At 47.6% G+C, this 16642-nt stretch overlaps 7 protein-coding genes across 7 annotated transcripts; 4 read left to right on the top strand and 3 right to left on the bottom strand.

Moving 5' to 3' along the window:
* Positions 1 to 498: 498 nt before the first annotated feature.
* Aspvir_000380 (uncharacterized protein) lies at positions 499 to 1235 on the bottom strand (the record flags this gene model as incomplete). The annotated part of the gene is made up of 5 exons (XM_043265516.1): positions 499 to 602; positions 662 to 787; positions 841 to 981; positions 1040 to 1093; positions 1142 to 1235. The coding sequence occupies 5 exons, from the start codon at positions 1233 to 1235 to the stop codon at positions 499 to 501; spliced, it is 519 nt and encodes a 172-aa protein (XP_043121451.1).
* A 1168-nt stretch (positions 1236 to 2403) lies between these two features.
* Positions 2404 to 2813, top strand: Aspvir_000379 (uncharacterized protein; the record flags this gene model as incomplete). Its single annotated transcript, XM_043265515.1, has 2 exons — positions 2404 to 2477; positions 2573 to 2813. 2 exons carry the CDS (start codon positions 2404 to 2406, stop codon positions 2811 to 2813), a joined length of 315 nt encoding a protein of 104 aa, XP_043121450.1.
* A 613-nt stretch (positions 2814 to 3426) lies between these two features.
* Aspvir_000378 (uncharacterized protein) lies at positions 3427 to 3872 on the bottom strand (the record flags this gene model as incomplete). Its single annotated transcript, XM_043265514.1, has 3 exons — positions 3427 to 3536; positions 3597 to 3691; positions 3754 to 3872. 3 exons carry the CDS (start codon positions 3870 to 3872, stop codon positions 3427 to 3429), a joined length of 324 nt encoding a protein of 107 aa, XP_043121449.1.
* Positions 3873 to 4792: 920 nt separating this feature from the next.
* Aspvir_000377 (uncharacterized protein) lies at positions 4793 to 6383 on the bottom strand (the record flags this gene model as incomplete). The annotated part of the gene is made up of 2 exons (XM_043265513.1): positions 4793 to 6028; positions 6084 to 6383. 2 exons carry the CDS (start codon positions 6381 to 6383, stop codon positions 4793 to 4795), a joined length of 1536 nt encoding a protein of 511 aa, XP_043121448.1.
* Positions 6384 to 9421: 3038 nt separating this feature from the next.
* On the top strand, positions 9422 to 10865 carry Aspvir_000376 (uncharacterized protein; the record flags this gene model as incomplete). The annotated part of the gene is made up of 2 exons (XM_043265512.1): positions 9422 to 9607; positions 9660 to 10865. 2 exons carry the CDS (start codon positions 9422 to 9424, stop codon positions 10863 to 10865), a joined length of 1392 nt encoding a protein of 463 aa, XP_043121447.1.
* A 295-nt stretch (positions 10866 to 11160) lies between these two features.
* Positions 11161 to 12231, top strand: Aspvir_000375 (dihydrodipicolinate synthase family protein; the record flags this gene model as incomplete). Its single annotated transcript, XM_043265511.1, has 1 exon — positions 11161 to 12231. One exon carries the CDS (start codon positions 11161 to 11163, stop codon positions 12229 to 12231), a length of 1071 nt encoding a protein of 356 aa, XP_043121446.1.
* A 1639-nt stretch (positions 12232 to 13870) lies between these two features.
* Aspvir_000374 (cation diffusion facilitator family transporter) lies at positions 13871 to 15717 on the top strand (the record flags this gene model as incomplete). Its single annotated transcript, XM_043265510.1, has 5 exons — positions 13871 to 13949; positions 14007 to 14053; positions 14119 to 14205; positions 14280 to 14600; positions 14653 to 15717. The coding sequence occupies 5 exons, from the start codon at positions 13871 to 13873 to the stop codon at positions 15715 to 15717; spliced, it is 1599 nt and encodes a 532-aa protein (XP_043121445.1).
* Positions 15718 to 16642: the final 925 nt, after the last annotated feature.

Below are 16642 nucleotides of genomic sequence, written 5' to 3'. Positions count from 1 at the left end.
CTCTCTTCTTTTCATTATACTTCATCAAGATTTGCGAGTATGCCCATCTACCGCGGATGGATTGAAGTTGCGAGACAATTCCCCCTTCTCGAAATTTATCTACCAAGCTTCCATCTCCAGTCTCACTTTTTTAGGTCTATAAAGCAGGCTTACATCTGAGTTTTGTCTCTTTGACCTGCTGTCTATAATAACAAAGCTTGTGCTTCTTATTCAGTTGGCGCGCCAACACTAGTGAGTAGACCGGGGCTCAAGTCTTTTAATAATACGTTCCATGATCAATTGATTCTTACTGCAGTATAGCCGTGGCAAAAAATTAGGTTGTAAAAAGTCATCAATTCGTAAAAGCTATCAAGCTAGCTGTGGTAGACTTCGTAGAGTCTCCATGTGCTATTGCACTTCAAATCTCCGCATCGAAAGCTAAATTCAATATCCTTCATTCAAAAGATCGAGAACTTCATGACTCCGAAGACTTGTCATAGGAACGTAACCTTGGTAGGCTCAAGCCACAGGAGGGATTCTGCGACGGCATTCTCCACCAACACAGGACTGGCTAGGGGGACAATCCATGTTCATGCGGCACCGAGTCTCTTCATGGACGGCTTCTGACGGGAAGAAGAGTTAGCTGGGCTGAATATCCCACCAAAAGGGAACAAGTACTCACCATCAGCACGGGCACCGAGGGCACCAACGCTAACGCAAATGCCGCGGTAGCAGAACTGATGAGGGGGGCACCAGTGGTTGATATTGTTGCAGCGACGTGGTTCACCCTCAGTGTCGAGATTGGTTTCTGAGAATCAAATTGTGAGTCTAGGAGTATAGGAAATAGCGAGGGAGACTCACCCTCATCACGCGTGGTAAGCTCGGGAGGTAAGATTCCGACGACGCATTTTTTATTAATGCAAAGCTCATAGAATCCACAGTCATAGTTAGTGTGGCAGGTGGGAGTGACAGAATCATCTCCACTAGCCTTGAGAGAAGTCACTGAGGCAAAACAGTTAGGCACATGCGTCAGGAGGTGTTAAGGCAGAAAGACTCTCACCGTCAGCGGAGGTGGCAAAGTTCTCAAAAGCTCCTTTGGCGGGAGTAGCATCATCTAGCTTTATTAGATGTTTGGATTCCTGTATTTAAAGAGAGGACTCACTGTTGGCATCGACCACTCCATTGTTGACCTCAGGGAGAGCAAGCGAAGCCGCAAGAGGGGCAAGAAGGAAAGGGATAAGAGCGTGAAGCTTCATCCTGAAGCAAAGACTTAGCACAGCTTAGGGTTGTTTAATGCTTTGATGATAAAGGGATTTGGTAGAGCAGAAGATGCAGGTGGGTGAGAGGAAGAAGAAGACATGGATGATGGGGTGTAGGGGGTATATATAGACAGCGGTGAGGGAAGCAAACCCAGGAGTAGAGTGAATATCAGTAGAACAGGCAGAGACTCTGTGAAGGAACTAGAAGTAAGCAGAAGGTAAAGTGCCTGATTTAGTACTCTATTCTCACTAAAAGCAAGCTTACTGCTATACTTAAGACTCTGGAATATGGCTTAAACTAATTTAACAGCTTGTAAAAAGCTGAATAAAATGGTTCCTCAGTATACTAGATTGGTTTCACACCTGAAGCGTTAACAGATTATGGAATAGCTTCTGGGACAGACGAGGCTTCCCAGAAGAGGGCATTGGGAGACCAGCGTCAAAGGTTCATTCGCACATTTTCAAATCCAGGGAGATGCTCCGATAGCGGTTTCTTCATACGTCAGACGGAAGGTAAGTCACACCCACTGAATTCTCATCAATTTGGCGTAAGGAATCTCCTAAATGAAGCAGTGCCTCGACACCTCTCTTATTTTCCACATGGCCCGTCCTCTCGAGTATCCTGAAACCCGAACATCACGAATCGCTGGCTCAACAGAACTTATAAGCAACACTTATAAACAATATTGGGAAGTAATCAGCTCCCTCTCAATCACAGAGACAAAACAAGGTGGGTTCAGGCCGCAACTCCATTGTCTGATTCGAGATATGGCTGGGATTGTCCGTGGTTTGCAAGTCCTAGTCCCCTACAAATGAAATGCAATGCAATTCCAGAGTTCTCGGGCATCAGAGTCAATTATAGACGTGTCAACCTTGGGAGACAACTCAAACATGAAGCTAACGTCTTGATCGTTCGTCTATAGGATCAGATTGTGCAACTAGCGACAGTTTCCACCGACTTCCGTCTCAAACGCCATCTTTTTCGTTTCCTGACTCAAGGCAATTCTGGCGGATTTGTCCGACATTGAATAGGGCTGATTCGTTCCATGTCCGTCCTGTTCTAAACCATTATCATCGTCAATGGCTCGAGAATCACACTAATACGTTCTTCTGTCTACTCTTCGCGGCCTCACATGGTGTTTGCTGGTGAAAATGTGAGCACTGAATGTCCGTCGAACTGCTCCAGCTCACAATCAACGCTCTCAGGGTTGGTTGGGAATATGGCCTCCTCACGCAGCCGTACGCTTTATCCCCAAGGGATCTATGGTCCTTGCAACTATATTATACGTTACTTAAATCCTGAAAGATCCCCTGATTCCTTCTGATGCCAACAGGGGCTTTACGCACGACCCCAACGTTCAACCCGATTCAACGACCTTCAAGCCTGAGCGGTTCCTCGAAGCCGGCGGCAATATACCGGAGCTAGACCATCACATACTATCCTTTGGGTTCGGACGTCATGTGAGTCCAGGCAAACTCCTTGTGGACGGTATTCTCCTTATTGTTGCCCAATCATTAGCTGTGTTCGACTTCAGCAAGGGCGTAGAGGATATCCAGCTCGAGTCTGCCCGGTAGTATCAGCTATCCTGCCCGTACAAGCTATATATCACGCGTCGGAGCTTGGCACAGGGGAAGCTGATTCGGTCGATTGAAGTTGAACATCGGCGGAGGAAAGTGATGCTGCTACTTTGGAAAAAGTGGTATACTAGACTGCTGGTCATAATGCCTTGATGCCCCGATTTTCTGGTCACACTTCGCAATGATGAATGAACTATGTCAGACCTGCGTAAGGACCAAGTTGAAGCTAACAGATATGAGTTCTTTGAGTGATCCTGTCCATGGTCACACCAAACAAGTGGTCTATTATTACACTATCAAACAGCAGTAGCGAATTTGGGGATTTCCCTCCAATCATTAGTGGCAATTCCAGCAAGCCCATGCCATCCGTTCGATCTGGTTCATAGCAATCAAGTCAGACCAAAGAGCGACGCATAAAACCAATCCACAAATTGTGCGTCAGCATATCAGCAATGGAAGGCCTGGCTATGCCCTATATAATTTAGAAATATATTTTCAGCGAGCTGTGATCCCATCAGAGTCAGTCCGGTGTTCAATTATCAGCATCTATTCGTCAACCCACTGTGGTGCGTGCCTCCAACTTTATCCTAAGCGAGTAAGCTTCCAGCAATCAGGCTTGCGATTTGCCCTCAAGGTTGTCATTTAATACGCAGGGCTGTTCGTTCTGAGCCTCTAGATCCCCCACTTTTTTCTTCCATGCGACAAGATCATCAACGACAGCTGCACCCATCGAGAACATCAGAATTCACTGAAATTTCACCATTGGAGAGCAGAACTTACCGCGAACGAGCCAGTGTTCATCATTGTAGACATACAACATGGTCTCTTTGCCGTTTTCGGTGAACCGAAATGCTAGAGTGGGTTTCCCACGCAGTCTGGCAGTTGAGAGTATAAGTTAGCAAGGCGATTAATCCATGCTACTAACAGAAATACGTACCTAATAGTGACCCAGGATGCACTAACGGTACCCACAAACAGTAACGCAATTGTGACAACCGAGTAAATGCCTAGCATTAGAAACCACAATGCCCAGGCGCCAGTGGTGTCTGTGGCCATCCTGCTTGTTTATTTGAGTGTAAAAGGACGTGTGTAAACAAGGATTGAAAGATCTCGAAAATATGGTCAGCGTCAGAGTCTAGATACTCTGGCCTAATGATGCCGTTGATATTGAGCAGTGTTGAAAGTGGGTGATCTTGCTGCAAAGAATTCAGAGGATTCACAGATGAGGAACCCGCAAATTGCTTACTGTATGGGGGAAGGGCAACCGTGGTAGAGGCACCAACTCTGAGAGAAGTTCGTTCATTGTTGGATTTGTCGACGAAGATGCGCATTTCGAAAAGCAAAAGAAAGGGATTTTTTGTGCTCGTTGTCATATTCTGTGCAAAGAGTAGTAGACCTCTTTTCTCAACTCTCAGTCCAGTGAGACTCCAGACTGGACAGCATGCCTTGCAGTTCTGTTTTGCTGCTGAAACAGCGCAGTTCCGAGTCCAGCACTAATTGAATATTAGGTTAGGAACCTAGGCGAATCTGCACCGACTGAGACACTGCAAACAAGGACAAGATATGAGTGATCCTCAAATGTGGATTTGCAGAGGGTTGGTTTGGCGGGCCTGCGAGTAGTCTCACAGCAAACGCAATTGAGCAATCATGTGATTACTCTTTTCTTGACAATCAACTTGTCGTATCATTTGCTCAGTGATCCTCTTGTCTGCTCGAATTATTTTTCCTGCTTATTTCTATATCCTTCACATTGAATATGGCCTGATAATGACCTGCGAGTCTCCGATCCATCAGTTTGAGTGCGGTCCTCTTGAAGAAGTTGGGATTCATGTGCTAGTGGTCCATGAAGGCACGCGCCAGCGTTTTTTACCCTCAAAGGCTTTGGTACATGATTACGAATCAAGCTAATACACTTACTAGTGAATGTGCAGAAAAGAGAGACAGCTCTATGACCACTGGTCCCAAAACGAGCTATGCTATTGAGAAAGCCTTCCTTCCTTTTGAAGCCGCCAACTGTGCCCAAAAATAAACACCATCCATGCTAATGGACTCAAACTGACGCAGAGAAGGCCAAGCAGTGTCCCTGTCCAACCTACATTGATTCGATCGATAAGTGGTACGGCAGCAGCAGCCGCACCTGCTCCAAACAAGGATCGGAAAAAGTTCATTGCAGCGGTGGCGGTAGCTGGCTGTTCAGCATGACAGTCGATGATCAATGTTGTCAAGGTACTGGTAATCCCGGATAATGCATGAGCCACCAAGAACAGCATGAGAAGCGGCACAGCCACCTGGACTTCAAAGTTAAGAACCCAGGCATACACGACAATGAACACGGAAGCGATGTATACGAGTGGGAGAGCGACCTGAAGCCTGGCTTTCTCTAAGGGAAAGGTCGTAAGTTTGAGTTCTTTCTTGTCATGGATATCAAATCCGACATGATGCGCAAAACGTCGAAAATTCCAGTTCATCAAGGTTCCGGCTGTCCATCGCGAGGTTAGGCTTCCGCTTCCGTATGATAGATAGCATAACCCGATCTGCAGGGCATTGAAACCATAGTGCCTTCCCAGCTCAAAGGGAAGGGTCGTCGTGATGGAAAGATACCCCGCATATATGATGGCGCTGAAAAGGATGGTGCATGCAGCCTCTTTGTCCCAAACCAGTTTGAGGGTATTCCAAGGGGTCGGACGCTGCTTGAAGGTGGTTATTGTCTGGTATTGAGGAGGTGTCGAGCGGCGACCTGGAAATAGGACGTCCTTCAATGGATAGTTCCATTTCTGCGGGACAACGCTGCCATTCCCTACGACAGCACGGCAAGTTTCAGGCAGCAGTATGACGACCAACAGAAGCAAAACTCCGGCAAAGATCGTCAAAAACCAGAAGGAGCTCCGCCAGCCAAGGTAGTGAGAGAGGATCCCTCCTACTACTGGTCCAAGAGCCGGGCCAACGGTAGCTCCTAGCACTGTGTATGCCATATATTTCCCGCGCTCCGCGCCAGATACCACATCAGCAGTTGTTGCAGTGCCCACAATGGCCACAGTGCTGCTGAAAATACTCTGGAGAGACCGAAGTACAATGAGCGCAAGAAAGCTTGTTTGGACGGCCAGACCGACATTTATTCCCACATACAGAATCAAACTGATCATGAGGGTAGCGCGTCGACCTGTCTGATCTGACAGGCTACCTGTTACCAACGGTGCGATTCCTTGAAAGACCTAGGCTTTGACTTAGCGTATTGCCATTGGCTTGAAAAGGAACGCAAAAACTCACCTTGAAGGAGGTAACAGTAAGATTAATGGTGTTATTTGACACATGGAGATCCCGCGCCACTGCTTCAATAGACGGGTAGTAGATGCTGGCCGAGAGCGGAGACAAAAAAGTTGCTAGAGAAGCGATCGAGACAGTCAAGAGCTTTTCTCTCTCTGATAACACACTATAACATGGCCCGGCAGATTCTGACTCAGCCCCTTCTTCTGTTTCACACAATGTTGGTAGCTGCTCCTCGGCCGTAAACTGGCCGAGTATATCTTGTTTCGAAGGTATGGAAGCTGAATGCTTTCCGTCCGCCATTGTGCTCTTAGTCAATTGAAGAGCATATAAGCAGGCTTTCTTCTCGGATAGCCTCTACAGGAGCCCCAACTTGCTGGACATTTTACCATGCAGTACTGAATGAGACCTCGATTTTTAGGTTAAGCCGGTTCATCTCTGTGCAGTTTCCGGGGTTGGCCCGATCATTCTTATACGAGTCGCTCATCGAGTGATGTGATGGTTTCTAGCCTACCTGAGCATACCGGGATTGTCCATGGAATGTATGGAGGGCAGAAGCGCAGGATTACAACCGATGGCCCGGGTACGGGCCCAGAAGCCTGTCTGTGTTCAGCTTGACCGGGTCACAAAGACGCATCATTGCATCAAGTGGGAGTACGCACACGCGCACATTCCAAATTGCCTCATATGCTGAGATCAGATGCGGGGTTACAGTTCAGTAAGGTCTCGGAAAAGTTTGATAAGGTCTCGGGAGATGTAGGGCAACTTTGAGGCCTTATTGAACTTTTCCAACATATTAGCTCAGTAAGGTCTCAAATTAGATCTATATATTTTAAGACCTTATTCAACTTTTATTAGGTTTGTATTTAACACCCGTTTACAATCTATAGACTAGGTGTAATATATTCAAAACGTCATATAGTAGGGATTTAAATTAAAATATATATCTCTAAGTATACTAGTATTAATACCTCTACTATATGACAATTCGAATCCCGACTATATGATGATTTAAATCATTTAATATCCCTACTATATGACGATTCGAATATATTACACCTAGTCTATAGATTGTAAACGGGTGTTAAATACAAACCTAACGAAAGTTCAGCAAGGTCTCAAATTCTATAAGATCCATATAATGATATAACCGACCCTTCCACCGAGTTTCAGGGTCGCCCGCTATTTTCCGAGACCTTGCTGAACTGTATGCCCCGACACTTCACTGGATACGACAGGATATTGGTGGCCCCTCGACTCGCAACATTCTGATTTGCATACTGGCGGCTTTCACCCTGCGGATGTGTGACGTTTCTTCTTGGAAAAAGATCCGATCTCAGTGCGAGTATCTGGCAAACTGTGATGAGGAAACTTGGAAGACTGGGAAAACTAAACGGAGGCCAAAGCAAACGAAAATGGAAGATCGACGGACCTTACATGTTTGTAGCCCCTTACATGGTCAACACTGCCCTGTATGATGACCCGGTGATGGTACTCACCAGGGCCGACTGTTATCGGAACAAGCATATGCTCTCGTGACAGTAAGGGCTTTTCAGAAATTAAGTTGGAATTACTCCGTAGATCGTCATCATTCCCCGGATGCGCGGTAGAATGTCGGAATTCTATAAGCCAATCGCACGATGCCATCCAGTCTCCTCGACTAGTGCTCCCTATGGCTTAACCATGACTGGATTCACTCCACAGAGTACAAAATGCCTCATACCCTTTCGAGTACTAAGCATTGCCTTCGCTGCTGCTGCATTTGTGAAAGCTAAATAAAGATACAGAGAGATGTCGGTATTCTTATTCCCTCAATACACAGCTTGTAAGACGAAATGATGCAAAATTCACCAAGCACATGAACTAGAGAGAGATAACGAGATTTTAAGTTTCAAAATCCGTCTGGTAAAATCGAGGCCTGCTCATGCATGTGAATAGACTGCCATCTAGACCTAGACTGTGTTTCACTAGAGCATAGACTGAACTGTCAGAGGGAAACACAAGCTCCATATAATGGTTCAACTTCGGTTGTCCCACGGAGTACAGCAGCAGCAAAGTAACATCTCAACCCGTCAAGCCCGAATCTAGGCTCTGCTTTTGTCCCTTCTCGAGGATATCCAGCTCAGCAAGCAACGAACAAGCTGCAACGATTCGAAACCTCTTGAGCTCGCCATAGCCGATACGTGCTATCGTCATTCTGTTCTCCGGCAACTTGAAACACGCAACGCAGAGTTCTCTAATCTCTAAGTTGGTTGATTGGTTGATTGGATGGTCGGAGTAGTTGTTTCTTGCGGAATGAACTGCGTTCTCGTACCTGAAATTGCTCCGGAATTGTATTGGACTACGAGCATAAGTGCAAAAGGAGGACTTACGCCAGCCGGATGCGCCTAGCTTCGTCTATCCAACGTTCGCATAACATTGGCCGAAACGCATCGCAGGGCCTGGTTATTGACCAAATATATTCGTCCTCGAACTTCTTCACTTGCGTTTTGCGGTAGACCTCGTCAAACCGGATCCTTCGCTCGTTTATCGCCAGGTACAGCTTTCTGGGGATCTTTTTGAATCTGTAGTACTTTCGTGGCGGCTCGAGGTCATCGTCTTCGTCATATGGGGTCTGCAAGACATCGATCCAAGTAAATGTCGGATTCTCGTATAGATGTGCTTCTGAGGCCTTTGAGCCAAGCTACCTGTTCAGATTGCCGGATTGATCGAGTCATGAAGAATACAAAGGAACAAGAAACATAGATGAAGGAGCTGCGAGATTAATTGCAAGAGGAGAGAATTCGGTGGAGAAGATTGCGAGAGGGGAAGCAAACAGAAGCAGGCCGACTCAAACTGGGGTAGACCTGAATTCACGGGACCTTAATTAAAAGGATGCTGTGTTCAATGTACTAAAGTCCTTCTTCTGAGAATTATATCATCGAGGTTGTATTATCGACTGATCATTTGGTTGTAAGAAACCAGAGCAAAAGTGTCATAGACTTGGCTGTTCCATAATATACTCATTTATACCAAAGATAGTTAATATACCAAGTCTAGATATCCAGAATGCAGGCGCTTCCTGCTTTCGGCTGCATCTTTTCTTGTTACTATTATACAAATCCCTAGCTGTTGTGCAACATCATCAGTAGTAAGCTTCTGCTCTTTGCTCAAATAATTTCTTTATTTGTTGAGGCAATGCAAATATCATTGTCCGGTGAATACTGAGGGTTGAGCAACATCAACCGCGTCAAGGAGCAAGCGAGCCATGGTTGAAGATGATCAGGCATCATCGCCTAATTGTAAACAGGCTTCACCCAGCCAACGTTCCATCTTCTTACATGCCACTCCCCTCGCTAAACATGGCTACAAAGCTGGTCCCCGAGATAATAATCCAAATCTTGAAAAACTTCGACACCGTGGAAGAAGTTGTGGTCTGCGCTTCATCATGCAGGCGGTTCCATGATGTGTGGTTGTGCCATGCTCCCCAGATAATATGGACTATTGGGCAGAAGCAGATCCTGGCGTTCGACGATGCCTTGATGGCAGTAAGTGGTGCAAAAGTGTACATGATATCAATAATGACAAATGAGCCCCCAGGTTCGAGCGACAGAAATCGTGCTCGAAAGCTTCCAGAAAGAAGAATTACCCCCTGATCCGTTCCCCCTATCGGCCTTGAGTGGTGCTGTTCGCAAGCCGTCGCGCAGAGAGTTCCAGCAGGTGCGCGACTTTGAGCATCTGGCCGAGTGTGCCGAACAGATCTATGTGGAAGACGAGGAACAATTGAAGGATGAGATACAACATGACCAGCCGGACGGCACCGCACTGTGGGTTCTATGGAGAGCGCGATTCCACAGTTCCGTCTACCGAGTCCTCCTGGCAGGGGCCGTTCTCTATCGCGCATACCAGGAACCGATGTACTTGGCAGCGAATTGGGGACTACCGAACTTTCTGGAGAAGTACGTCGAGGCATTGGCATCCGATGACATGTCGAGCGAGCCAGTGGGTGGAGACGAGCTCGATTATCTCATGACCTTTGCCCCCTACAATCTTGGAGAGAGTGGAGGCATTCATGATAGCTTCAAGGCTCTGGCAGAGTTTCTTGTTCAGCAAGGCAAGAAGCGCGCGCACCAGCAAAAGCTTCACGTGCAAACCACAGCCATCCTTCCCACTTTCGCAGCGCCTCAAGGCCTTAGTGACTCGGAGGCGGCTGTTCTGTTCATCGAATTGAGTCAGCTGCTTTTTGCCTCGGAGGTTTTGGTTGGCATTCAGGACAGGCAATCACCAATTATCGTCAACGGGAACGGCTCCGAAGAACATGGAAGGACTTGCTTTGCACCGGATCTTCTTTACAAGCCTGCCAGAACAACTCCCGTTGTACTATTCGGGACCTTCTTTCCTGAGTATATCTCAACTCCAGCAGCGGCCGCCGATGCAGTGGACTCTCACCTAGTCGCTACTCCTATCTCTCGTACATCACAGACAAGATCAGGGGTTGGGTTTCAGCATATCTACCAGTTCCTGTATGATCTGCACCGAATGGCGGGCCGTGACAATGAATTCTCCTCTCAAGACCCTGCGCCGTATCCTCACCACAAATTCTTCGAGTACATGTTCAAGGAGTACCTGGGTCTCCGGTTCGTTGACAGTGAATTCGACTGCCATTACGACCTTTTCAGGGGGGATGGCTCCATCTTCGCGGAAAGAGGCGATCTCCTCATTGCCTCTGAGTTTACTGAAACAAGTGATATGACAGCCCTGGCTGCATTATTTGAGCCAGTAGCTTCAACTACTGGAAAGTCTTGAGGATGTGTGTTTTGGTTTACCCTGCGATATTGCTTCACGCTCAACGAAGAGTTAAATACCTTTGGATCATATTTGCTTGCTCAATTGGCTATCGGTTATTAAAAAAATTGGTTCTTTGAGTACGAAACAAATGGAATTATTTTGGACAGACATAGATGGCAAGGAGGATACTTCTGATCCTTGGTTAGCTCTACTGCACAAAATGACATAGCTATGATACTCTCGTTGGAGAACACCACCACTTGCGGCCTCTATAGCTGCTATTCATTCGCTGAAGAGCTAATGCCATCAGAATATGTCAACCCACCTAGATATGGCCGATAAAGACACCTCTAGAACCCCCAACACCAACACCATCTACTCCCAACCGCACCGCAACCAAACCTACTCCAGCACCAACAACCCTCCCTCCGAAGAACACCCCCGCCGAGCCCTCAAACCAGGCCTCTACGTCCCGCTCCTCGCCTTCTTCACCCCCGAAACCGAAGAGCTCGACGAGTCCACAGTCGCCCAGCACGCCGTGCGCATGGCCAAAGCCGGGGCCATGGGCCTGATCACCCAAGGCACATACGGGGAAGCCGCACACCTCTCACACACAGAACGGGCCCGCATCACCCGCACCACACGCCACGCCGTCGCAGCAGCGGGGTACCCGCAGCTCCCGGTAATCGCAGGCTGCGGCGCGCCGTCCACCAGCGAGACGATCGAGCTGTGCCAGGACGCGTTCGAGTCGGGCGCGGACTACGCGCTCATCCTGCCTCCTTCCACCTACAAGGCGCAGTACACGCTTCCGAGCCTAAGGGCCTATTTCGAGGATGTAGCTGGTGCGTCGCCCATCCCGGTGCTGGTGTACAACTACCCCGCCGTGACGGGCGTGGACCTCGACGCGGAGACGCTTGCTTCGCTGGCGGGGCATCTGAATCTCGTGGGATGCAAGCTTACCTGTAACGATATGGGGAAGATGAACCGGCTCGTTGCGGCTGTGCAGCCTGCGACGGCTGCGGAGCGGGGATCGGGGTTCATGTGCTTTGGGGGGTCGGCGGATGCGACGCTGCAGACGTTGGTGGGAGGCGGGTCGGGGGTGGTTGCGGGATTGGCGAATATTGCACCCAAGGCGTGTGTGAGGCTGGTTGAGTTGTATCATTTGGGAGAGATGGAGGAAGCGAGGAGGCTCCAGGGGGTGGTTGCGAGGGCGGATCGAGTTGCCACTGAGGGCGGGGTGGGGGCCGTTAAGAGTGCATTGAGAGTGTGGTTTGGTTATGGAGGGTATGCACGGAGGCCATTACGGGGGACGGAAGCAGAGGAAAAGAGGGAGAGTGGTGCAGAGGGGTTGAAGGAGGTGGTGGAATTGGAGCAGCGGCTATAGTGAATCTGTAGGAATAATCTCATGTGTGATGGCCGATGAGTAGTCAGACTTGAGCATTTCGGTCACCGAAAACCAGGGGTTCTTATTCAGAGGCACTGCTGCGACGATCATACGGTTGGGCTGTCCATGATTTCGACCCCGATGAAACATAGACGCTTTTCCTGGGGCATGTTCAATAGGAACTCCCGAGTATTACAGGCAGAGAATGGCAACGGCAGCAACCACCATTGGTGATGGATCTGATGCGGATGATCCGCTGTATTGCATCAACTGCTCATGACTACCTTCCCTTATTGTTAGTAATGAGACATCGTCCATCAAGACATTTCACAAAGCTCTAAGCGCATACATTAGAAGACATCATCCAGCGTAGAAACATGTTTTTCGATAGATGATGCAAGCAATTAATGAGCCTTTTTAGCAGAAGAGGATGGCCAATTAACCCTTTTCAGGTTCTTGGCTATGCATGCGAGGTCGTATGTAAGGTAGTCTAAAATCACTGCTAATGAGTGCTTGAGGAAGAAGTCTATTGGGCTAGGGCTCTGAAGCTAAAGTAGGACAATGCATGCAGCGGGTCATGTCCGATTCCTGCAGCTAGACCACATTTCCTTACCACGCTTTTGATTTGGCAGTGCACGAAAGGAAGCAAGATTGATGGCTTGCTTGATTCAAGAAGAGCAAGTGGACCGGCAGCTCAAAGGTTAGGACATACCAAAAGCCGAGACCAGGAAGTCATATAACTATATCTTCATGCTGTATAGACACTCCTCACGGTGGCACGTAGTAAATAGTACCAGACAGACTATTCTATAACTGCTAGATTTATTAGTAGTATATATGAATTGTGGATGCCTAAAAATCATCCATCACTCACCACTGACCAGTTTTGATTCTAGACCTCAGGGTCCAGTAGCGGGGGGTTATGTGGGCTGAAAAGAGCGCTATAGCACTCTAGGATGACTTAGTTTTATATCTTGTCTTCGATGTAGTCTAGATTCTATCTAGTGCTGGAAAATTTTTGAGAACATTTTGCAACCTGAAAAGAAAGCTATAGAATAGTGTCATTCACAATATCCAAATGTCAAGACTCTCACTCATGACACGGATAATCCAGAACAAAAGTATAACACAACATCAAAGAGTATGTGACAGGACAAACAAACAAGGAGTGGAATGCAGTCTAACTCTCAAAGGTACATACATAGTAGCTAGCCATAAAATAATAAAATAGTACCTTATCCTGAATGTATGCAACAACCACTGCTGTTCAACTAGGAATGATACGCCACTGGACTGATCGGGCAAATCCACTAAGCCCATAGTAGTACCAACGCCTAGTTTGGTAGTAGGCCGGAAATGCGTCATGTCTTTTGCCAGGAACTCCATCCCTCTTCCGATCCCCCTTCTTTCTCCTCCCTTCCAAAAATACGTATCCATTGTCGCGTCTCTTTTCATCGCGTTATCCTTTCTCTCGTCAGATCCTTTTCTACTCTACTTACCATCTGTTAGTCCTCGTCCGATGGTGTGTTTGGTATCTGCCACACCTCGGTAGGATTCCGTCAGTCTCATTCAATCAGCGTCATTCTATCTCTCTCTGCGATAATCGCGCCACTGAGCGCGTCGCAACGCTACAGCAATCATGCGTCTCTCAAAAACACATAGGATTCTGATCCTGCTGGTCATTGACACCGCATTTTTCCTCCTGGAATTAATAGCCGGTCTGTCCGCTCTCATCACCATGGGCAAGATGTGTCTTTGACTGATGCCATTCGTAGGTTATGCGGTTCATTCGCTCGCTCTCGTGGCCGACTCTTTTCATATGGTGAGCCCTTGATTCTGGAGAGACTACCTGAGATTACCCATGAACCACATACTGATTTTGCAAAGTTGAATGATGTCATATCGTTATTGGTCGGATTATGGGCTGTCAAAGTCGCCAATCAGGAAACCAAGTCGAAGATGTACACCTACGGGGTAAGATTTTCCCATATTTTTCGCCTATGCGATCAGATCGGCAGGAGCGAGGCTAATCTTTTTCTCCGTCATAGTGGCAACGTGCGGAAACTCTCGGTGCCTTGGTGAACGGTGTCTTCCTTGTCGCCCTGTGTTTGTCCATTTTCCTCGAAGCAATCCAGAGACTCGTCGAGCCCCAAGAAGTGAAAAATCCGAAGTTGGTCTGCATTGTTGGATGCTTGGGCCTTCTATCGAATATACTTGGTCTCGTCCTCTTTCATGACCACTCTCACGGTCATGGACATGGCGAGGACCATTCGAACGAAGATATCGAAGAAGTCGATGCGGCGGAACAAGGGCTTGGTCATAATCATGGGGAATCCACCTTGGCGGACAAGCGGTCTTCTACAGCTACCGTGATTACTCCCCATCCGTTATCTACACTCCTCTGGCTAACTGATGTAAAAGCGCGACGATGCAAAAGCTGGTACCGAACCTTCTTCTCCCTTCTCACGAAGACGCCGGACTCTGGACACTCAACGCAGTTCTCGTCGATACAGCACTGGGACCGGGCGCGGCATCTTGGGTGTTGAAGACATTCAGGTTCACCCAGCTACGATGAGACAGGAAATCATTGCTGCCAGTCGGAATCGCTTCGATGACGTGTCTTCCGAATCGGACAGTGACCAGCGAGAAGGTGACGAGGGTGACGGTCAGCCGACGGAGCGAACAAATCTTCTTGGCAGCAAGGACAGAGCGACCAACTACACCGATGAGAGCGATACAGCTCACAAGCAGCCAGAACCCACAGGTGACGACGACATCCACAAGTTCCACAACCACGCACAACCAAAACCCAAGGAAGGCAAGCATACTCATGCACATGGACACGATCTCAACATGCGCGGGGTCTTCCTTCACGTCATGGGCGATGCCCTCGGCAATATCGGTGTGATCGTTTCGGCTTTGATTATTTGGTTGACCAACTACTCATGGCGGTTCTACGTCGATCCTGGTATCTCTTTGGTGATTACAGTGATCATCCTTTGCTCTGCAATTCCGCTCTGCAAGGCCGCGTCTCGGATCCTTCTGCAAGCAGTCCCTGCAGGATTGAGTATCGATCACATCAAAGAAGATATCGAGCGTCTTCCTGGCGTCATTGGATCCCATCACTTGCATGTGTGGCAATTAAGTGACACTAAGCTTGTTGCTTCGATGCACATCCAGGTGGACACGGAGATCAAGGGCGAAGGATCTGAGCGTTACATGCGTCTTGCCAGGCAGGTGAGGAAATGTCTACATGCTTACGGAATCCATTCGTCCACGATCCAGCCCGAGTTCGCCCCGGACAGCGACGCGGAGGACAATCAAGCGCTTCCTTCATCGTCTCGTGGAAGCAATGATGAGCCCTCCGGGTCCAGCAAGCTGCCAAGTCTAGCCCCAAGCTTCCGAGAAGGAGATCCTCAGGCGTGTCTTCTTGAATGCGGCGAGGAATGCGCCCAAAAGGGCCAATGCTGCCCCAAGAAGTCGTAGATAATCGATTTGACCTCATGCCCATGTGCAATCAATTCATTATGATATTTGGTCTGGCATTTTTATTGCCGGTCCTTAAAAGCACGTTCTTCTTTTATCCCTTATTTTTCCATACCCTGTCATTTGTATTATTGCGACATGTTATCTCGATGGCCCCTTCCTGCTCCTTATAGATCCATTCGGGTTCGGATGGTCCTTTTGAACGACGGATAATGGATGACTGCATCAGTTGACAGGCTTCAACTGCATCTTGGATGTCAATGTCAATGTCCCTAATATACATTCTTATCAGCCTGCAATGGAATACTTCTAAAGCTGATTCGCTTGTTCCTAATAACCCATGGACCGATTAGAGTACAAGCATATGGCACATATTCTAAATGCCTTTCGCATGCAATAACTCTTCACTCTAAGATAGCTCACTATCCATAAAAGATTGCTCGCTTGCTTCCTTCAAAGCTCTTGAATTTCTGTAAAATATATACTGATTGAGATCAGGAATGCTTTTCCGCGTTATGTCCAGCATTATCCTAAGCCGTGACTCGGGACTCACGTGCTGGTATCCTGTTCATTTACCTCCTTTTTCATAAAAGTCTTGGGAAGAAGATGGTTGCAGTATGATTTTAATCCCATGTATACCAATGCTAGTACATACCAAAGACTGCTTATTCGGGTTGCCCAAAACATTTCATTATCCCATCAGCATTTCCGATGTAATTATCTGTTCACTATTATTAATAGCCATACTAGTACTGGTGATTAATATAGAGACAAACTTGTTTCAATTGAAGCACTATTGTTGCCTCTTTTACCATTGTCACAAGTGGCAGAGAGGAGAGTGTCACTCATATATATATTGTAACAGCTATGACTGAATTTACCACTATAGATATATGTTAGCAAGAGAGATTAAGTTAAGAAATAT

This window comes from Aspergillus viridinutans, assembly GCF_018404265.1.
Source record: "Aspergillus viridinutans IFM 47045 DNA, scaffold_1, whole genome shotgun sequence".
Classification (NCBI taxonomy): domain Eukaryota; kingdom Fungi; phylum Ascomycota; class Eurotiomycetes; order Eurotiales; family Aspergillaceae; genus Aspergillus; species Aspergillus viridinutans.
This window is presented reverse-complemented; position numbering and strand designations above follow the sequence as displayed.